This window comes from Octopus sinensis, linkage group LG2 (assembly GCF_006345805.1).
Source record: "Octopus sinensis linkage group LG2, ASM634580v1, whole genome shotgun sequence".
Lineage (NCBI taxonomy): Eukaryota > Metazoa > Mollusca > Cephalopoda > Octopoda > Octopodidae > Octopus > Octopus sinensis.
In genome coordinates this window covers 154,439,238-154,456,423 of record NC_042998.1, presented here as the reverse complement: position 1 = coordinate 154,456,423, position 17,186 = coordinate 154,439,238, and the positions used below count along the sequence as shown (strand labels likewise).

General features: G+C 36.8%; 1 protein-coding gene across 1 annotated transcript in view; it reads left to right on the top strand.

The window, feature by feature from the left end:
* Positions 1 to 1,406: 1,406 nt before the first annotated feature.
* LOC115232625 (acylpyruvase FAHD1, mitochondrial) overlaps positions 1,407 to 17,186 on the top strand; it is an 80,120-nt gene continuing 64,340 nt past the window's right edge. Inside the window, exons 1-2 of the mRNA XM_029802618.2 lie at positions 1,407 to 1,572; positions 13,111 to 13,207. Coding sequence (XP_029658478.1) covers positions 1,517 to 1,572; positions 13,111 to 13,207 — 153 coding nt within the window. The 5' untranslated portion in view covers positions 1,407 to 1,516. The remainder of the gene's footprint in view (positions 1,573 to 13,110; positions 13,208 to 17,186) is intronic.

The window sequence follows — 17,186 nt, the reverse complement described above, 5'->3', positions numbered from 1 at the left end:
ATACATACGGCACAGAATGGTTTCACCTCAATAGACGGTCATTGATTGGTTGAAATTGCCGAAATGCAAGAAATTAAAGACCAAATATCTTACAAACTATAGAATTTTCTCAATAAAGCCAAGAGAAAAAGATGTTTTATAAACACATTCTATCAGTATACGAAGTTTAAAATGTTTTAGTTACCTAGAAATTATGTTAAAAACTGCTGTTCAAACCGAAAAGATCCACAGGGTTTTTTTGGGCAAAAAAATAAAAAATAAAAAATAATTTGCGAGAAAATGGGGGTGAGGCGGAAAGAAGTATTTCCTTTATAATTTTTAAATTCAAAAATTGTTTTCTTTAATTTTCCATACAAAATATTCCAATATTTTTTAAAAATCTAAGCTGTTAGACTTTTTTTAAAATCTTTTCCTTTTGAACGGCAGTTTTCAACACAATCTCTAGTTAATTAAACACTTTAAAACTTCGTATACTGGTAGAATGTGTCAAAATAAAACATTTTTTTGTCTTGGCTTTCTTGAGAAAATTGTAATTTGTTTGTTTAACGTAGTTTAATTTTTCGAATTTTAACCAATGAATCGCCTCTATTGAGCTAAAATCATTTGCTTCGTTTAAAACTGAGACAACATCCTGTCACTGTTATGTTTACGTAAACAGCTATTTATACAGAATATACGGAAAGCATGTGTATAAAATTATAGAATTATTTTAATTGTTATGTGTGTGTCTAAAATTATTCGTTTTGTTTTTGTTTTGAGTTTTTGCTTTCGTTTTTTTTTTCTTAATTGTTAAATTAAAATTATTTTCCATTGCTTTAAACAATTAAGAAAAAAAAAACGAAAGGCTAAAACGAAAGCAAAAACTCCAAACAAAAACAAAACGAATAATTTTAGACACACGCGTAACAATTAAAAAAACAAACGAAAGGCTAAAATTTAGGGTTAGAGTTAGGGTGAGGGTTAGTGACAGGATGTTGTTTCAGTTTTAGACGGAGCAAATGATTTTAGCTCAACAGAGGCAATCGATTGGTTAAAATTCGAAAAATTAAACTACGTTAAATTTACAAATTACAATTTTCTCAAGAAAGCCAAGAGAAAAAAATGTTTTATTTTGAAATATTCTAACAGTATACGAAGTTTAAAAGTGTTTAGTTAACTAGAAATTGTGTTGACATGTGTCGTTCAAAAGGAAAAGAGCCCTTTTTTTTTTTTTTTTTCCCCAGTACTTCATGAAAGAAGAAATCAAGAACCACTGCCCAAAGCAAAACAATGAGGCCGAAGCACAGTGAATGAAAAACAATTCTTCCGCGAATGCTAATACCAGAAAGTTCCCTCGAAAACCGACCGTTTTTGACGAGAACGGACCCCCATATCGAAAAAAACAAATTCTAAAACACTCGGTTAGCCTTAATATTTTAAATGAAAAAGTAACATTAAGAATGAAACGATTTATTCATAACCAAACAAGTACAAAAATCTTCGAAGTTTGAAGGACATTACAGTTTAAGTAGCTGACATGTTGCGGTATCTTGAAATTTGTAGGAAAGTTCTTGCAATCGGTCGGAACTACAGGTAAAGTGGAATAAAATTAACGCACTAATATGTTTATTCAAAATAGTGGTAATCGCACACTTTAGCTTATCTTTCAGTTTCGCAAAAGAGTGAAACAATAGTTTCTCTAACATATACAATTTTATGTAGGTATCTCAAACAGACAGGTACACTTGTGTAGGTATAACCAGAATGTAAATTATACATGAAGGTCGAGCATTGGCACAACATCCTCCTTACAACACGTGAAAAAAAATGTTTCTATCATTTGTTTAAAATTGTCTTCTTTATTTGTTTAAGCATACACTCGTACACCCATTAGCTTCCTCCACACATAAATACCTAGAAACGCTCGCACACACACGCGTACACAAGCACGCACACACATCTACCAGAGTGTTTACAGTTGACAAGACTACATGTGCTCACGGTACACTATTTTCCCCAGCTAAATGCTAGATTCAAATTTTTTTCTACTAAATGCTGGTACTATTTAAGAAAAGTGTCCCGGTGCGCGCACTCGCGTACTAGTCGTGACTAGTCGATCCTACAACGACTACCTAGCAAAGTAAATAAAACACAACATAATTTTTTTACACAAAGTAAATAATTTGGATCTTTTTGGTTTGAACGGCAGTTTTCCTAGCGGTGTCATGAAATTGTCGCCCATAATTATGACCCTAGAATCGATCTATTGCATTTCAATCTCTTTTAGGGTTAGCTGTGGGGGAAGGGTATCTTTTTTTTTCTTCAGAAATGTAAATAAACCCAATCTGTTTCTTAAACGAGGGACATATTCATACAGCACAGAATGGTTTCACCTCAATAGACGATCATTGATTGGTTGAAATTGCCGAAATGCAAGAAATTAAAGACCAAATATCTTACAAACTATAGAATTTCCTCAATAAATACATTCTATCAGTATACGAAGTTTAAGATTTTTTAGTTACCTAGAAATTATGTCAAAAACTAAAAGATCTAATAATTTTTTAAAACAAAGTAAATAAAACACATAAACACAAAGTAAATAATTTTTTTAAACAAAGTAAGGATCGACTAATCACGACTAGCTACCGCGGATACGCGAGTGCGCGCACCGGGACCACTCTTTTAAAATAGTACCCTAAATGCTTAGAAAAAATGCTATATGTAGTCTTTAAAACGGAGGTACAAATAAAGGGGAGACAATATGGATCTAACTTAACGGCAGATGTCACACTTAGCAATAAATATATTAGAATTGAAAAATGTGCACGCTCAAAAGTGTTAGAGACTCATAATAAACCTTAAAAGTATGGACTTGCATTGTTGCTCAAAAATATTGCAATCACTATATGTTGTACATTTTGTGGCATCTTAATACGAAAAGCGACTCGTGTGAATTATGATGTCACGATAATTATTAAATTGAGTTCTTATAAAACTTTGAAAATGTACAAAATATGGTCCTTAACTTCGAATAAGTAAATTCATTAAAATACTCTTCATACCAAAGTATATAAAAACATATTTCACACTGCTTGCAAATTACCATGATAATAAAATAACTATTTATGATGAAGTCGAAGAAGAAATAAACGAACCACCCAACCAGGTAAAAAAGGTTAACCTTTTTTACCTGGTTGGGTGGTTCTTCGTTTATTTCTTTTTAAGGTTACAGTTATTCGTAACTCGTATATTGTTTTCTTACAAATACTGAAGAAATTATGTAAAATCTGACTCGTAAAGTCTTATTCAATATTTACTTTATTAAATTCAAATTCAATCAGTATTATAAATAAAACAGGAGTGCTCTCCCATAGTTTACCTTTTTTAAGAAAGCATGTGATAAAGGGCTTTTTCTAATTCGTTTTCTTCAAAGAGTTTACTTGTTGAGATGAATGACAAGTATTGAATTTCTTAAACGGATCTTTTCCTTTTGAACGGCAGTTTTCAACACAATTTCTAGTTTTAAACTTCGTATACTGTTAGAATGTGTTTATAAAACATCATTTTTTCTTGGCTTTATTGAGAAAATTCTATAGTTTGTAACATATTTCCACTTTAAAATCGAGCATTTCGGCAATTTTAACCAATCAAATACGTCCATTTGGAGTCAAAACATACCGTGCTGTATGAATATGTCCTCGTTTAAGAAACAGATTGGGTTTATTTACATTTGCGAAGAAAAAAAGATATCCTTCCCCCACCCCTAACCCTAACTCTAACTAAACCTAACCCTAAAATAGATTGAAATGCAAAGATCGATACTAGGGTTATAATTATGGGTGACATTTTCATTTGACACTGCTAGAAAAAAATCCCATTTTCCGTAGCGGTGAAATTGTCACCCATAATTATAACCCTAGTATCAATCTTTGCATTTCAATCTATTTTAGGGGTAGGGTTAGGGTATCTTTTTTTTCTTCGCAAATGTAAATAAACCCAATCTGTTTCTTAAACAAGGGACATATTCATACAGCACGGTATGTTTTGACTCCAAATGGACGTATTTGATTGGTTAAAATTGCCGAAATGCTTGATTTTAAAGTGGAAATATGTTACAAACTATAGAATTTTCTCAATAAAGCCAAGAAAAAATTATGTTTTATAAACACATTCTACCAGTATACGAAGTTTAAAAGTGTTTAGTTAACTAGAAATTGTGTTCACATATGCCATTCAAAAGATCCCCTCAAACTACTTTAGATAAATTACATAAGGTCATGATAAAGAAAATTAGACAATGCCATGTCTATTTCATGAGCGTGAGAATAATTCAACACTACAAGGTAGCCTAAAAGTCACTGGAAAATATCAGAAAACCTTGGTTTCTATAAGCATCAGGAACTATATTTCAGAACAATTTTTGGTCGAAAACTAGGACGGCTTCAGCTAATAATTTATTAAGCCAATGAAAAGAATCTTTTCAAATTGACTTCATCTAAACTTTAGTGCCAACAGAAAATTTTCACTAAACAACTCCAGTCTATTTCAAAACATATCTGCTTCAAAACTTTTTTACTACACAGCAAAAGTGCGAAACCGAAATAATTATAAGTAAAGATAATTCGCATTATGATACACATATGAAAATTAAATAAATTATTACTAAATTGTTTTTGATTAATTACTTGTAAATTTATAAAAATTATCATTCATAGATTGAATTATGGCATAATAAATGACATTAGTATTTTGTACACAATTGTTTTGTTAAAATTTAGTATACAATAATTTAATTCATTTTTAATACAACTTAATTTCGATGAACTAAACAAATTTCTTGTGATAAAAGGATGCCACAGAAAAGGCGAAGGTAAAGAATATGCACACCCGGTAGAAAGACTTCCTCCCCACCTTTTCTTTTAAATAATTTTTTTTCCCTCAAAACCCACGTTTTCAGATACGGAGACTCCGGAAAATTGCCAAAAATCGTAATTTTGAAATTGTTTGTCCCCCACCATTTCCTCCTCCCCAATTTCTTCATTTTTCACTTTTTTCCCCTAACCCTAAACCCTAACCGTAAGCAGAAAAATTTTGGAAATTTTTTTCAGGATCATAATCTCTGTATTTTTTCACATATTTTGACAAAAAAAAAAAAAAATTGTGAAAAAAGTTGAAAACGAAGAATTTAGGTGGGGGGGGATTTAAAAATGCTGATTTTTGCCAATTTTTTTGCCGAATTGTGTTCTCCATTGCCAAAAATGGTGGGGTTGTGTAGAAAAAAAATTAAATAAAAAAAGGGGTTACAAAAGGAAGTCTTGCCCACCCAGTGTTTAGGGTTAGGTTTAGAGTTGGGGCTAGGATTAAGGTTAGAGTTTTTGTGACGCCAAAAACAGGTGGTGTGCATATTCTTCACCTCCACGTCAGAATGTACAGTGATTCCAATATTTTTGAGCAACAATGCTAATCCCATACTTTTTAAGGTTTATTATGACAGTCTGTAACCCTTTTGAGCATGCACATTTTTCAGTTAGAGTTTTGTACTTTTTAAGGCAATGCTTGTAATATTTTATATATGTACCGTATTTCTCCTAATGGTGTGGTAGCCTCTAATAACCTGATACCCAAATACCGACCAATTGAAATAGTGTGATATTAAAAAATATACGATACAATCGATAATAATTGTTGTATTTGTCTATTATCATACGGAGAGATAAATGGTTACAAGAATCTGGTCGAGTGACATGACTTTCCAGTATTATAATAAAAATCGCCATGGAAGCTGCAAGTCTGACCAACAACCTCTGGAAAGTGAAAAAAAAATTGCAGTCATTCACCACTGAGATAATATAGCTCAATGGCGGGACCAGATTCATATTATCCTAATAAATTCATAAATGTGCTTAAGCTATTCAAATAAAGCACTGTATAGAGATAAAAAGTTATATCTCACCTCCTTTGTCACATTTCCTGTCTGACTGTCAAGCAAATGATTCATCAAATAATACTTGTTGCTTTATATTGGCCTTGAAAATTAATTTCATTTCAATTCAATTTAATTCAATTTTTCCAAGAACAACAGGTAGTTGTTAAGCAGTTTACACAGGAAAGCTATATACTGCTTGTAAGAGATGGCATCGTCAATGATGGTCCATTTCTCTAGGTTGTGAACAATGCTGGTGTAGTGGCCTGAGTCTGCTCTAGTCAACATGTGCAACACTGAGCCCATCAATCAGAATCTCTGGCCGTAAATGCTTCAAATTAATCCTGACCATCTGATTGTCTATATATTTGAATTTGTTCAAATAAAGAACCAGGTTTGGCAACACATGGCTCACTCTACCAGTGTGCTTGGTGTCAATACCACACAGACTGTACCTCCTGATAATTGAAGCCTCATTTTTGAGCAAGCTCTTAAATTGTTGCCAACGACTAATAGGATGCAATGTTAGATCAGACTCGAGGTCGGTCATATTTGTGGAAGTGCCACAGCCATTTGGTCGATGCACAATCACACTTATTATTGTGTAATTTGGGGCAATTGGCCTCATGTTTTTTAGTGCACCTGAACAATGTATTCTCCTCAAACATGAACACATAGTGATGTCAGGGTTATCCATTTTATAGTGATAACGTAGACTTAATGACACACTATAATTTAGTCAGTATGAGAGAAAGAGGGGTCACCATCTTGTTTGTAAAAACAAGAAAATAAAATTTCAAGAGACGCTTGTAATAAGTCATAACTTTTATTACTGGAGGTTATGCATTAACATACAAGGTTAATTGAAGGAAAACTTATAACATTACATGAATATGTTCTGTTTGCAGTCACATATCTCCCAGTAAAAAAGGTGAACATGTGTGTGAGTGGGCATAAACTGTGGTGATTTGACTCGATGCCAGTCTAAGGCTAGACAGATATGGAGTGGCAGGAATTTAAAATTTGTGTTACTTGTCCTGTTTTCCATTTTTTCTCTTGTTTGCATATTTAACTCATTTGTTTTCATACTTCATGTTGTTTACTGTTGGTGACAAACTGTACCCATATATGCAATATGCATATATATATATATATATTGCGGGGTTGTCGGGTGATGTTGGGGGGACGGACATGGACACACGAGCATACACACACACACACACACACATGAATATGTATTTATGCTGGTGGCACGTAAAAAGCACTATCCGAATCGTGGCCAATGCCAGTGCCACCTCGACTGGCTTCCGTGCCGGTGGCACGTAAAATGCATCAATCCAATCATGGCCGTTGCCAGCCTCGCTTGGCACCTGTGCAGGTGGCACATAAAAAGCAACCACTACTCTCGGATTGGTTGGCGTTAGGAAGGGCATCCAGCTGTAGAAACACTGCCAGATCAGACTGGAGCCTGGTGCAGCCTTCTGGCTTCCCAGATCCCCGGTCGAACCGTCCAACCCATGCTAGCATGGAGAATGGACGTTAAACGATGATGATGATATATACATACTTATATATATATATATATATATATATATATATATATATATATATATATATTTATACTTATATATATATATATATATAATATATATATATATATGTTGCCCCTGGGCACTCCTCTATGCTGATGACCTAGCCCTCATAGCAGAATCACTACTGGAACTAGAGAAGAAATTTTGTGTGTGGAAGCTGGGTTTAGAATCAAAAGGCCTTAGAGTCAATGTAGCAAAGACCAAAGTTCCAGTAAGTAGGAAGGCAAACTCATCACACACCCCTTCAGGTAGGTGGCCCTGCTCGATCTGTAGAAAAGGTGTAGGTAGAAACTCCATAAGGTATACCCAGTGTAAGCTATGGACACATAAGAGGTGCAGCAACATCAAGGGAAAATTAACCGAGAAGATAGCTTTTGCGTGCAGCAGATGCACAGGGGCAATAGACACCATTGATAATCAGAAAACAGATTCCATTACACTCTTGGGGGAGAAACTAGAAGTAGTTGAGAGTTTCCGCTACCTAGTTGACCAAGTTAGTAGTTGGGGTGGATGCTCAGCAAGTGTTACCACTAGAATAAGAATAGCCTGGGCAAAGTTTAGGAAGCTTCTTCCCCTACTGACGACAAAGGGTCTCTCGCTCAGAGTGAAAGGTAGATTGTACGACGCATGTGTGTGAACTGCCATGCTTCACGGCAGTGAAACATGGGCTGTGACTGCAGAGGACATATGTAGGCTTGAAAGAAATGAAGCTAGCATGATCCGCTGGTTGTGTAATGTCAGTGTCCTTGCACAACAGAGTGTAAGCACCCTGAGAGAAATGTTTGACATAAGAAGCATCGGATGCAGTGTGCAGGAGAGACGTTTGCATTGGTATGGTCATGTACTACAGATGGATGATGAGAGATGTGTGAAGAAGTGCCACTCCCAAACCGTTGAAGGAATCTGGAGTAGAGGTAGACCCAAGAAGACATGGGTCGAGGTGGTCAAGCATAACCTTCATACGTTGGGCCTCACGGAGGCTATGACGAAAGACCAAGACCTCTGGAGATATGCTGTGACTTCAAAGACCCAACAAATGAAGTGAGTTCATGGCTTGCAGGACGGCCTGCTGTGTTTGAGGAGACCTATTGAGTCAAGTGCATCAATATCAAAATAAAAATTGAATGGATATTGTAGTTGTGATACCTGTGCAAATAGGGCCTCACAGAGGAAATGACGAAGACCAAGACCTCTGAGATATGCTGTGACTGTGAAGACCCAACAAATGAAGTGAGTTCATGGCTCGCAGGACACCTTGCTGAGCTAATCTTGGATCGTAGACTAACCTGCTGTTCTTGAAGAGACCTATTGAGTCAAGTACGGCAACACCAACATCAAAATAAAAATCAAATGGAAACTGTAGTTAAGAGACCCGTACCGGTGACACATAAAAAGCACTGTCTGAATGTGGCTGATGCCAGCGTTGCCTGACTGGCATCTGTGTCGGTGACACATAAAAGCGGCCTTTTGCCAACCTCCTCTGGCCCCTGTGCCAGTGACACGTAAAAAGCACCCACTACACTCACGGAGTGGTTGGCGTTAGGAAGGGCATCCAGCTGTAGAAACACTGCCAGATCAGACTGGAGGCTTGTGCCGCCTCCTGGCTTCCCAGACCCCTGTTGAACTATCCGACCCATGCTAGCATGGAAAACGGACGTTAAATGATGATGATGATGACATATACATACTTACATACACATATATATATGTATATATTATACATGGACCAGATCTGTGGATGGTGCAAAGTCCCCTCTCGACCCAAAGTAACGTGGTGGTGGAACAATGTTGTTGACAAGGCTATTAGACAAAAGAAACAGGCTTGGAAGGACTGGAAGAATGGTGGTAGCAGGGAAGTATATCAGATTGCCAGAAGGGAGGCTAGCAGGTAGGTTTATTTTGCCAGAGGGGAAGCAGATAAGAAAAAATTTGCCAATGTTCTGCACTGTGAGGACCTAGACTTGAGGTGTTTTGTGTTGCAAGACAGTGTGTGAGAGAGAATCGTGATGTGGTAGGAGAGAAATGCGTTCGCATGGATGATGGTTCACTTGCGCTAAATGAGGATGCAAAGAGAGAGGTTTGGAGACGCCACTATGAAAGGTTGCTGAATCAAGAAAATGAATGGGATAAAGAGAGTCTGCCGAATGTTGACCCAACAGAGGGACCAGCTATCCGAGTTGACAGTTCCTTGGTAGTTGAGGCAATTAGAAGCATGAAGACAGGGAAAGCCCCAGGCCCATCAGGAATTACTGCAGAGATGCTCAAAATATCTGGCAGTGTCGGCTATAGCCTAGTCACCCGTATAGTTAACTAGGTGATACACGAAGGAGTCATACCCAATGACTGGTGTAGCATAGCCCAACTGATTAGGGAGAGAGTCAGCTTGGATGAGATGCAGTTTGGTATCGTGCAAGGGAAAAGCACCGCTGATGCCATATTTCTGGTAAGACAGCTGCAGAGAAATACCTAGCCAAAGATAAGCCCCTGTACCTGGCTTTCGTTGACATGGAGAAAGCCTTTGACAAGGTCCCCCGATCCCTTCTCTGGTGGTCAATGAGGAAACTAGGGGTAGATGAATGGTTAGTGAGAGCTGTGCAAGCCATGTACAGGGATGCTGTAAGGTAAGGGTTGCAACGAGTACACTGAAGAATTCAAGGTAGAGGTAGGGATTCAGTCCTCAGCCCCCTCCTATTTATCATAGTCCTCCAGGCAATAATGGAGGAATTCAAGACAGGATGCCCCTGGGAACTCCTCTATGCTGATGACCTTGCTCTAATTGCTGAGTCACTATCAAAACTAGAGGAGAAGTTTCAAGTGTGGAAACAGGGATTAGAATCGAAGTGCCTTAGAATCAACCTAGCTAAAACCAAAGTCCTAATAAGTAGGAAGGTAGGCAAACCACAAATCCCTTCAGGTAGATGGCCTTACTCAATCTGTAGTAGAGGCATAGGTAGAAACTCTGTAAGATGGACACATAAAAGGTGCAGTAATATCAAAGAAAGGCTAACTGGGAAGATAGTTTTTGTATGTGGCAGATGCTCGGGAGCGATAAACACTGAAAATGCGCAGAGACCAACCTCCACCACATTCCAGGGAGAAAAACTAGAAGTAGTTGATAGCTTCCATTACCTAGGTGACCAAGTCAGTAGCAGAGGAGGGTGCGCTGAAAGTGTAACTGCTAGAATAAGAATAGCTTGGGCAAAGTTCAGAGAGCTATTACTTCTGCTGGTGACAAAGGGCCTCTCGCTCAGAGTAAAAGGCAGACTGTATGATGCATGTGTACGAACAGCCATGCTACACGGCAGTGAAACATGGGCTGTGACTGCTGAGGACATGTGTAAGCTTGCAAGGAATGAAGCCAGTATGATCTGATGGATGTGTAATCTCAGTGTGTAAGTACCTTGAGAGAAAAGTTGGACCTAAGAAGCATTAGATGTGGTGTGCAAGAGAGATGACTGCGCTGGTATGGTCATGTGGTGAGAATGGATGAGGATAGTTGTGTGAAAAAGTGCCACACCCTAGCAGTTGAGGGAACCTGTGGAAGAGGTAGACCCAGGAAGACCTGGGATGAAGTGGTGAAGCATGATCTTTGAGCATTAGGCCTCACCAAGGAAATGACTAGCGACCGAGACTTTTGGAAATATGCTGTGCTTGAGAAGACCTAGCAAGCCAAATGAGACCATAACCTGTGGCCTATGCCAGGAGCGTAACCAGCCCGCTTATGCGTAACTTTTCCATCTTTGGTCCCTAAACTCTGTTTGCGAAGACCTGTTGAGGCAAATGAAATCAAAACCAAAATAAATTCGATGACTGGCATCCATGCTAGCGGGGTGCAAAGAGCACCATACAAGTGTGATCATTGACAGAGCAGCTAACTGGCTTCCGTGTCAGTGGTACATAAAAGGGCACCATTCGAGTACAATTGTTACCAGCGTCACCTTACTGGCACTTGTGCAAGTGCTAGTAGGGTGCTAATCTGAGCGTGATCGTTGCCAGAGCAGCTAACTGGCTTCTGTACCCGTAGGCACGTAAAAGGGCACCATTCGAGCGTGATCGTTACCAACGTCGCTTCACTGGCACGTGTAAAAAGATTCGAGCGAGGTCGTTGCCAGTACCGCCTGACTGGTGCCCGTGCTGGTGGCATTCAGCTGTAGAAACTCTGCCAGATCAAGATTGGAGCCTGGTGCAGCCATCTGGTTCGCCAGCCCTCAGTCAAATCGTCCAGCCCATGCTAGCATGGAAAGCGGACATTAAATGATGATGATATATATATATATATATATATATATATATATATATATATATATACAAATGAAGGTTACAACTCTCATTAAGGGATAGCAAAATCCTATGAAAGTTCTGTACAAGGAATGTTAAACATTACAGTTAATTTCAACAGCAAGGTAACTATAATGCTGCTACACCAGTCACTGGGGATTTCTCCTTTCTGAATAACCTGATTAACTATGCGGGTGACTAGACTCTATTTTACTCCACCAGATATTTTAAGCATCTCAGTGGTAACTCCTGATGGACCATGAACTTTCCCTGTCTTCATATCCTTAATTGCATTATCTATCATGCTGCTGTCAACACAAATAGCCATTCTGAATACATAATGGAGAAATGTGACAGTCTATCTTTAAGAAAATACCCACTGCACTTGTTAAGTAGTTTATTTCACAGTATAATCTCTATTAACTGGACTAAATTCTTCACTTGTCTATTGGTTTATTGTTCTTACAAATTTTATTAATTAAGGTAATACCTGAATGGATTGGCAAAGAGCGAGAAAATTTTCAGTACTTGTTATTGTTTCTACTATCATTTAACCCCTGGGCAGCCCATGATCAAGCAAACTTATGATCAAAGGAATTCCAGCCATGACTATCCCATCTTTTTCCTGTGTGCAAGGAACCCAGGACAACATTATCTAATGTTATTTTAAGATGAAAGAGTGTAAGTTGAAAGAGATTTACCTGCATTTTACTTATGGCCCATTTCAGAGTTTGTAATCTTCTATTCTGGAAGCTGTGCAACCATTTCTCTTGGTGATTATAAATGTTTTCAAGCATGACACTACCTTGTTTCCATTAACAATTTTGCATTTATCTCTTCTCCATTACCTGTCTTAGATTCTTCTTTCTGTTCCTCCGATGACTTTGTCCTCTGTCTTTGGCAACTAAAAGCATTATTCTAGTGCAAAGCACATAGTGAAGTTTAGAAAGGAAAGAGTATTTTCTGTATTAAAAAGGAAAGAGTATTTTCTGCACTGACCTTTGTTAAAATAAGTATTAATAGTACACCAGATTGAATGAATTGGTAGTTTAGATAATAACAATTAAAAATATAACTCTGTGTACCTTGATATGAAGCTGATCTTAAATTTAAACAAAAAAAACTTTTAAAAAAAAAAATGAAAATAATGAAAATTAATTTATGACTGTTGCTTTTCTTGTATTGAGAGGAGTTTTACAGACTGAAAAAAGGTTTTTCAGAGCTCAAGACAAAAGAAATATTTCTGAGAAAAAAAAAATTGCAAAATATAATAGATTATCATACTTCTTGTGGTATTAATATCTTTTAATGTGATTATATATTATTTCCCTTCAGAGATCATGCCATAGAACTTGGAAATGAGGTACCCTCAAAGCCAGTGGTGTTTTTGAAACCACCATCCTCTATTATTTTAGAAGGTCAAACAATTCAGGTAAAATGAGTTTCATTACAATAGATAATCTACAGCATCACAATTCCTTTATATTTCAGGTATGTTGGTGTTGGGCATTACAAAAACATTTCAGTTACATTTAGTTAAATGATAAAGCTAGTAAAGTTATATTCTCTTTTGCTCTTTTGTATGTGCCATTTTTTAAAAATTATAATTTGGAGAGGTATCTTTTGGTCAATATATATCAGGGTTAGCTGAAAAGTTTACTGGCTGACCGAGATACTTGCATGGAATGTGACCAAATGAAGTTTAGTTTTCATGTGGCTCATGGACTTCTTACATCAGTGTTGCAGTGCTTGGATCTCATTGGTGAAGAAGCTTTCATCCTGTTGATCAAAAGCATCATCAACACCAAATATGACATTATCATCACTGTGATACTGGTTTCCAACCAAGTGTTTTTCATGTTGGGGAACAGATGATAGTCAGATGGGGCCAAATCAGGAGAATAGGGACAATGATAAACCAGCCACAGTCACACACAGTAGCCATTGAAGCAAACAACTTGAGTGCTGGAGCATTGTCCTGAAGAAATAAAACTGATTTTGTCAGTTTTCCTAGGCATTTGGTTTTGATAGCCTTTTGTAACTGCCTCAGCAAGTTGGCATAGTACTCTCCATTGAAGGGGTGGCCCATTTGAAGATAGTTAATACATACAATGCCTTTTGCATCCTCTAAACACAGAGGCCATCTTCTTTCCTGCAGATGAAACAACATTGGCCTTCTTTAGAACAGGTGAGAAGGAGTGTTTCCATTGCATGGATTGTTTCTTTGTCTTTGTTTCAAAGTGATGAAGCCCGCACTCATCCTGGGTTAGGATATGTTCAAGAAAACCAGCTGAATTTGCCTGAATCAATGTCATATTTTCTCTTGATGTGATCCAACCAGTGTACTTTTGATTAGGTGTCATAAGATATGGCACCAACCAAGCAGAAACCTTTGTCATGCCAAGTTCATTGTGCAGATTATTCTCAACTCTCTCACGGGATACACTTATGCATTGGCTATTTGATTTATAGTTAATCACCTGTCATTCACCACCATGTGGTGAACACAATCAATGTTTTCCTTGGTGGTGGCAGCTGCAGGATATCCAGACTTTGGGTAATCTTCAAAACTCTCTGTTTCCCTCCTAAATTCAGCTGTCCACATTTGCACTGTTCATAAAGCCCTAATGTAGCACACATATTAGCATGAATGTACTTGGGGCTAAACCCTTTTTTGCAGGTATTTGATAATACCACATTGCCAAAGTTATGTATATTTTAAATTCTGTTTCACATGTGTTTTATTATACTAAAGAAAATGCATTATGAATAATATACAATAATAATATTATAAGTATAATATATTCATAATAGGTTTACATGTCAAATACATGTATGGGAATTATCCATAATTCCTTAGGCACAGATTCACAAAAACAAATAATACTAAATAATATGATTCATCAGATAACTTTCAACAGGTATGTATGCTTCACTTAGAATAAAACATTTATATACATAAATTTGATAACCTGAATGTACAGATGTGCTTCACAATGATACAGCTTAGATTATAACCCCTTCATCATCATCATCATTATCACCATTTAATGTCTACTTTCCATATTGGCATGCGTTGGATGGCTTGATTGAGGACTGGCAAGCCAGGAGGCTGCACCAGGTTACCAATCTGTTCTGGCAAGGTTTCTACAGTTGGATGCCTTTCATAATGCCAACCACTCCGAGAGTGTAGTGGGTGCTTTTAATGTGCCACCGGCACAGAGGACAGTCAGGTTGCACTGGCATCGACCATGCTTGAATGGTGCTTTTTATGTGCTACCAGCATGGGAGCCAAAGAAGTGATACTGGCATCGACCACACTTGAATGGTGCTTTTTATGTGCTACCAGCATGAGTGCCAGTCAGGCAGCACTGGCATCAGCCATATATATATATATACTTTATTTAAAGCAGCAGAAAATTCAACAAAACCTGTTACTCTGAGTTTCCTGATGCCGTTCATTGGACAGTTTTTGCTAGAATGGAACCGATATGTCAATTCTATCCAGACTATAAAAACGCTACACCTTTAAAAAAAATGGACTTGTTTGATTGGCCCTTTAGAAATAACGGTCAATCTTCGAACGATAAATAAAAAGGAGCTCAAAAATATATATATGTATATATATAAAAATTATAAAATTCGAGGAAAAAACCTTACATTGAATAAAATACATATTGACCTTAATGAAGGAAATATAATTAATACATGGAAATTAAAAAGCATTAAAAATATTACACTGCAATACATATTCATATTAAAGTATACATATATATATCAACATACACAGAAAGATGCGTGCAAACCCCAATCATATACAGACGTATAAATATAAAGCTAAAATATACACACAAATGCATGTATACATATATATACGCAAGCTAAAATCATGGATGTTAACGTAGCGTTCTTATTTACGAAGCAAAGCTTAAGACATGAGTAAGTGAGGGGGGACGTAAAGTTGCATGTCTCTATACAAGTATCGTATAGTTAGAGAAAATAACGAAAGAAAGGAAGAGAGGGAAAAAAGAACAAAGAAGGGGGAAGGAAAAAAAGAAAAAGGAGGGGTGGGGAAAAAATGAAATAAGAAAAATTATGTATACAAGCTGTGTAACCACATTATTGACATATATATAGAGACAAGTATACAAACACACAAGTTCAAGTGGATACATACACATACAGTCGTGTATGTGTGTGCTTAAGCACAAACATACGCTCACTTACACATACACAGAGACGCATGCTTACAAATACATATTCGTGGCTATACACATATTTACATCAAAATTCTAATTTTTGACAACATTGCTTTTTTTAAAAAAATTGTGAGTGTAATAATGAAAATTATACGAAAGACATGTAAAATATAACACCCTATTTCGGATCATCTATAAATTAAAAATCAAAGTAAGCCTATACAATATAATAACATGAAATAAACTAAGCCGAAGGTTTTTCCTAAGGAATATGTAGAAATATAAACAAAATATATGCATGTGACTTTGCTATACGGAATGAAATCTGCATACCGCGAAACAAATCCATCGTTGCGTTTACATACTAGTCCAAGAATCAAAATCAAAATTTCAAAAATCAAAAATACAAAAAGACAAAATATATACTCTATCCATATGGTATATTTATGTTTGACATTTTAAATTTGGTTGCGTGTCTGCATAAGTTCATCAGCTCACTTCTTTGATTCAAAGAATTATTGTCTTTGAATAAAATATAAAGTTTCTCTAACAGGCAAAGATTGCATTTAAAATTATTCCTGTGTGCTCCATGCCTGTATGGCGCCGCTCTGTCCAGAATGCTCCATGTCACGTTGAAAGGTGGGGTTTCCTTTTCTTTTAGTTCCCAGACATATTTTCCTAGGCTGGTCCTCTTCCTATTTTCTGGGTATCTATATGAATTTTTATGCGAATAAAATCGTGTTTTAAACGAATTTTCTGAAGCCCCTGTATATGTCTTGTATTCCGATGAGCCTTCTATTTGTACCTTGGCTCTATAAACTATTCCTTTTACTAGACATTTCCCTTCTAACGGACAGGAGGATTCATTTTTGCAATTGCATTTCTTAATGGGCTCAGCACCATGTTTAATCTCAATCAGATTCCTATGATGCTGGTTAATGTAAGAGGCGAAATTTCTGCAACAAGAATAGCTAACCTTCAGGGTTCTTCTATTAAATATCCTATAGAATTTATGGTCCTGCTTAAAATGCTTAGAGACTAATCTCAAAAATTCCTTACCTATATTAGTCTTTACGGCCAAATTGAACCACAAAATTTTCCTGGTCCTAGTTCTTCGCGCAGCATTATTATCAGCATTAAGCTGGTTGTATTGGATCTTCTCAGAGAATCCACTATTCCTTAATGCGCTATCGTAATAAGGTGCAGCATTAT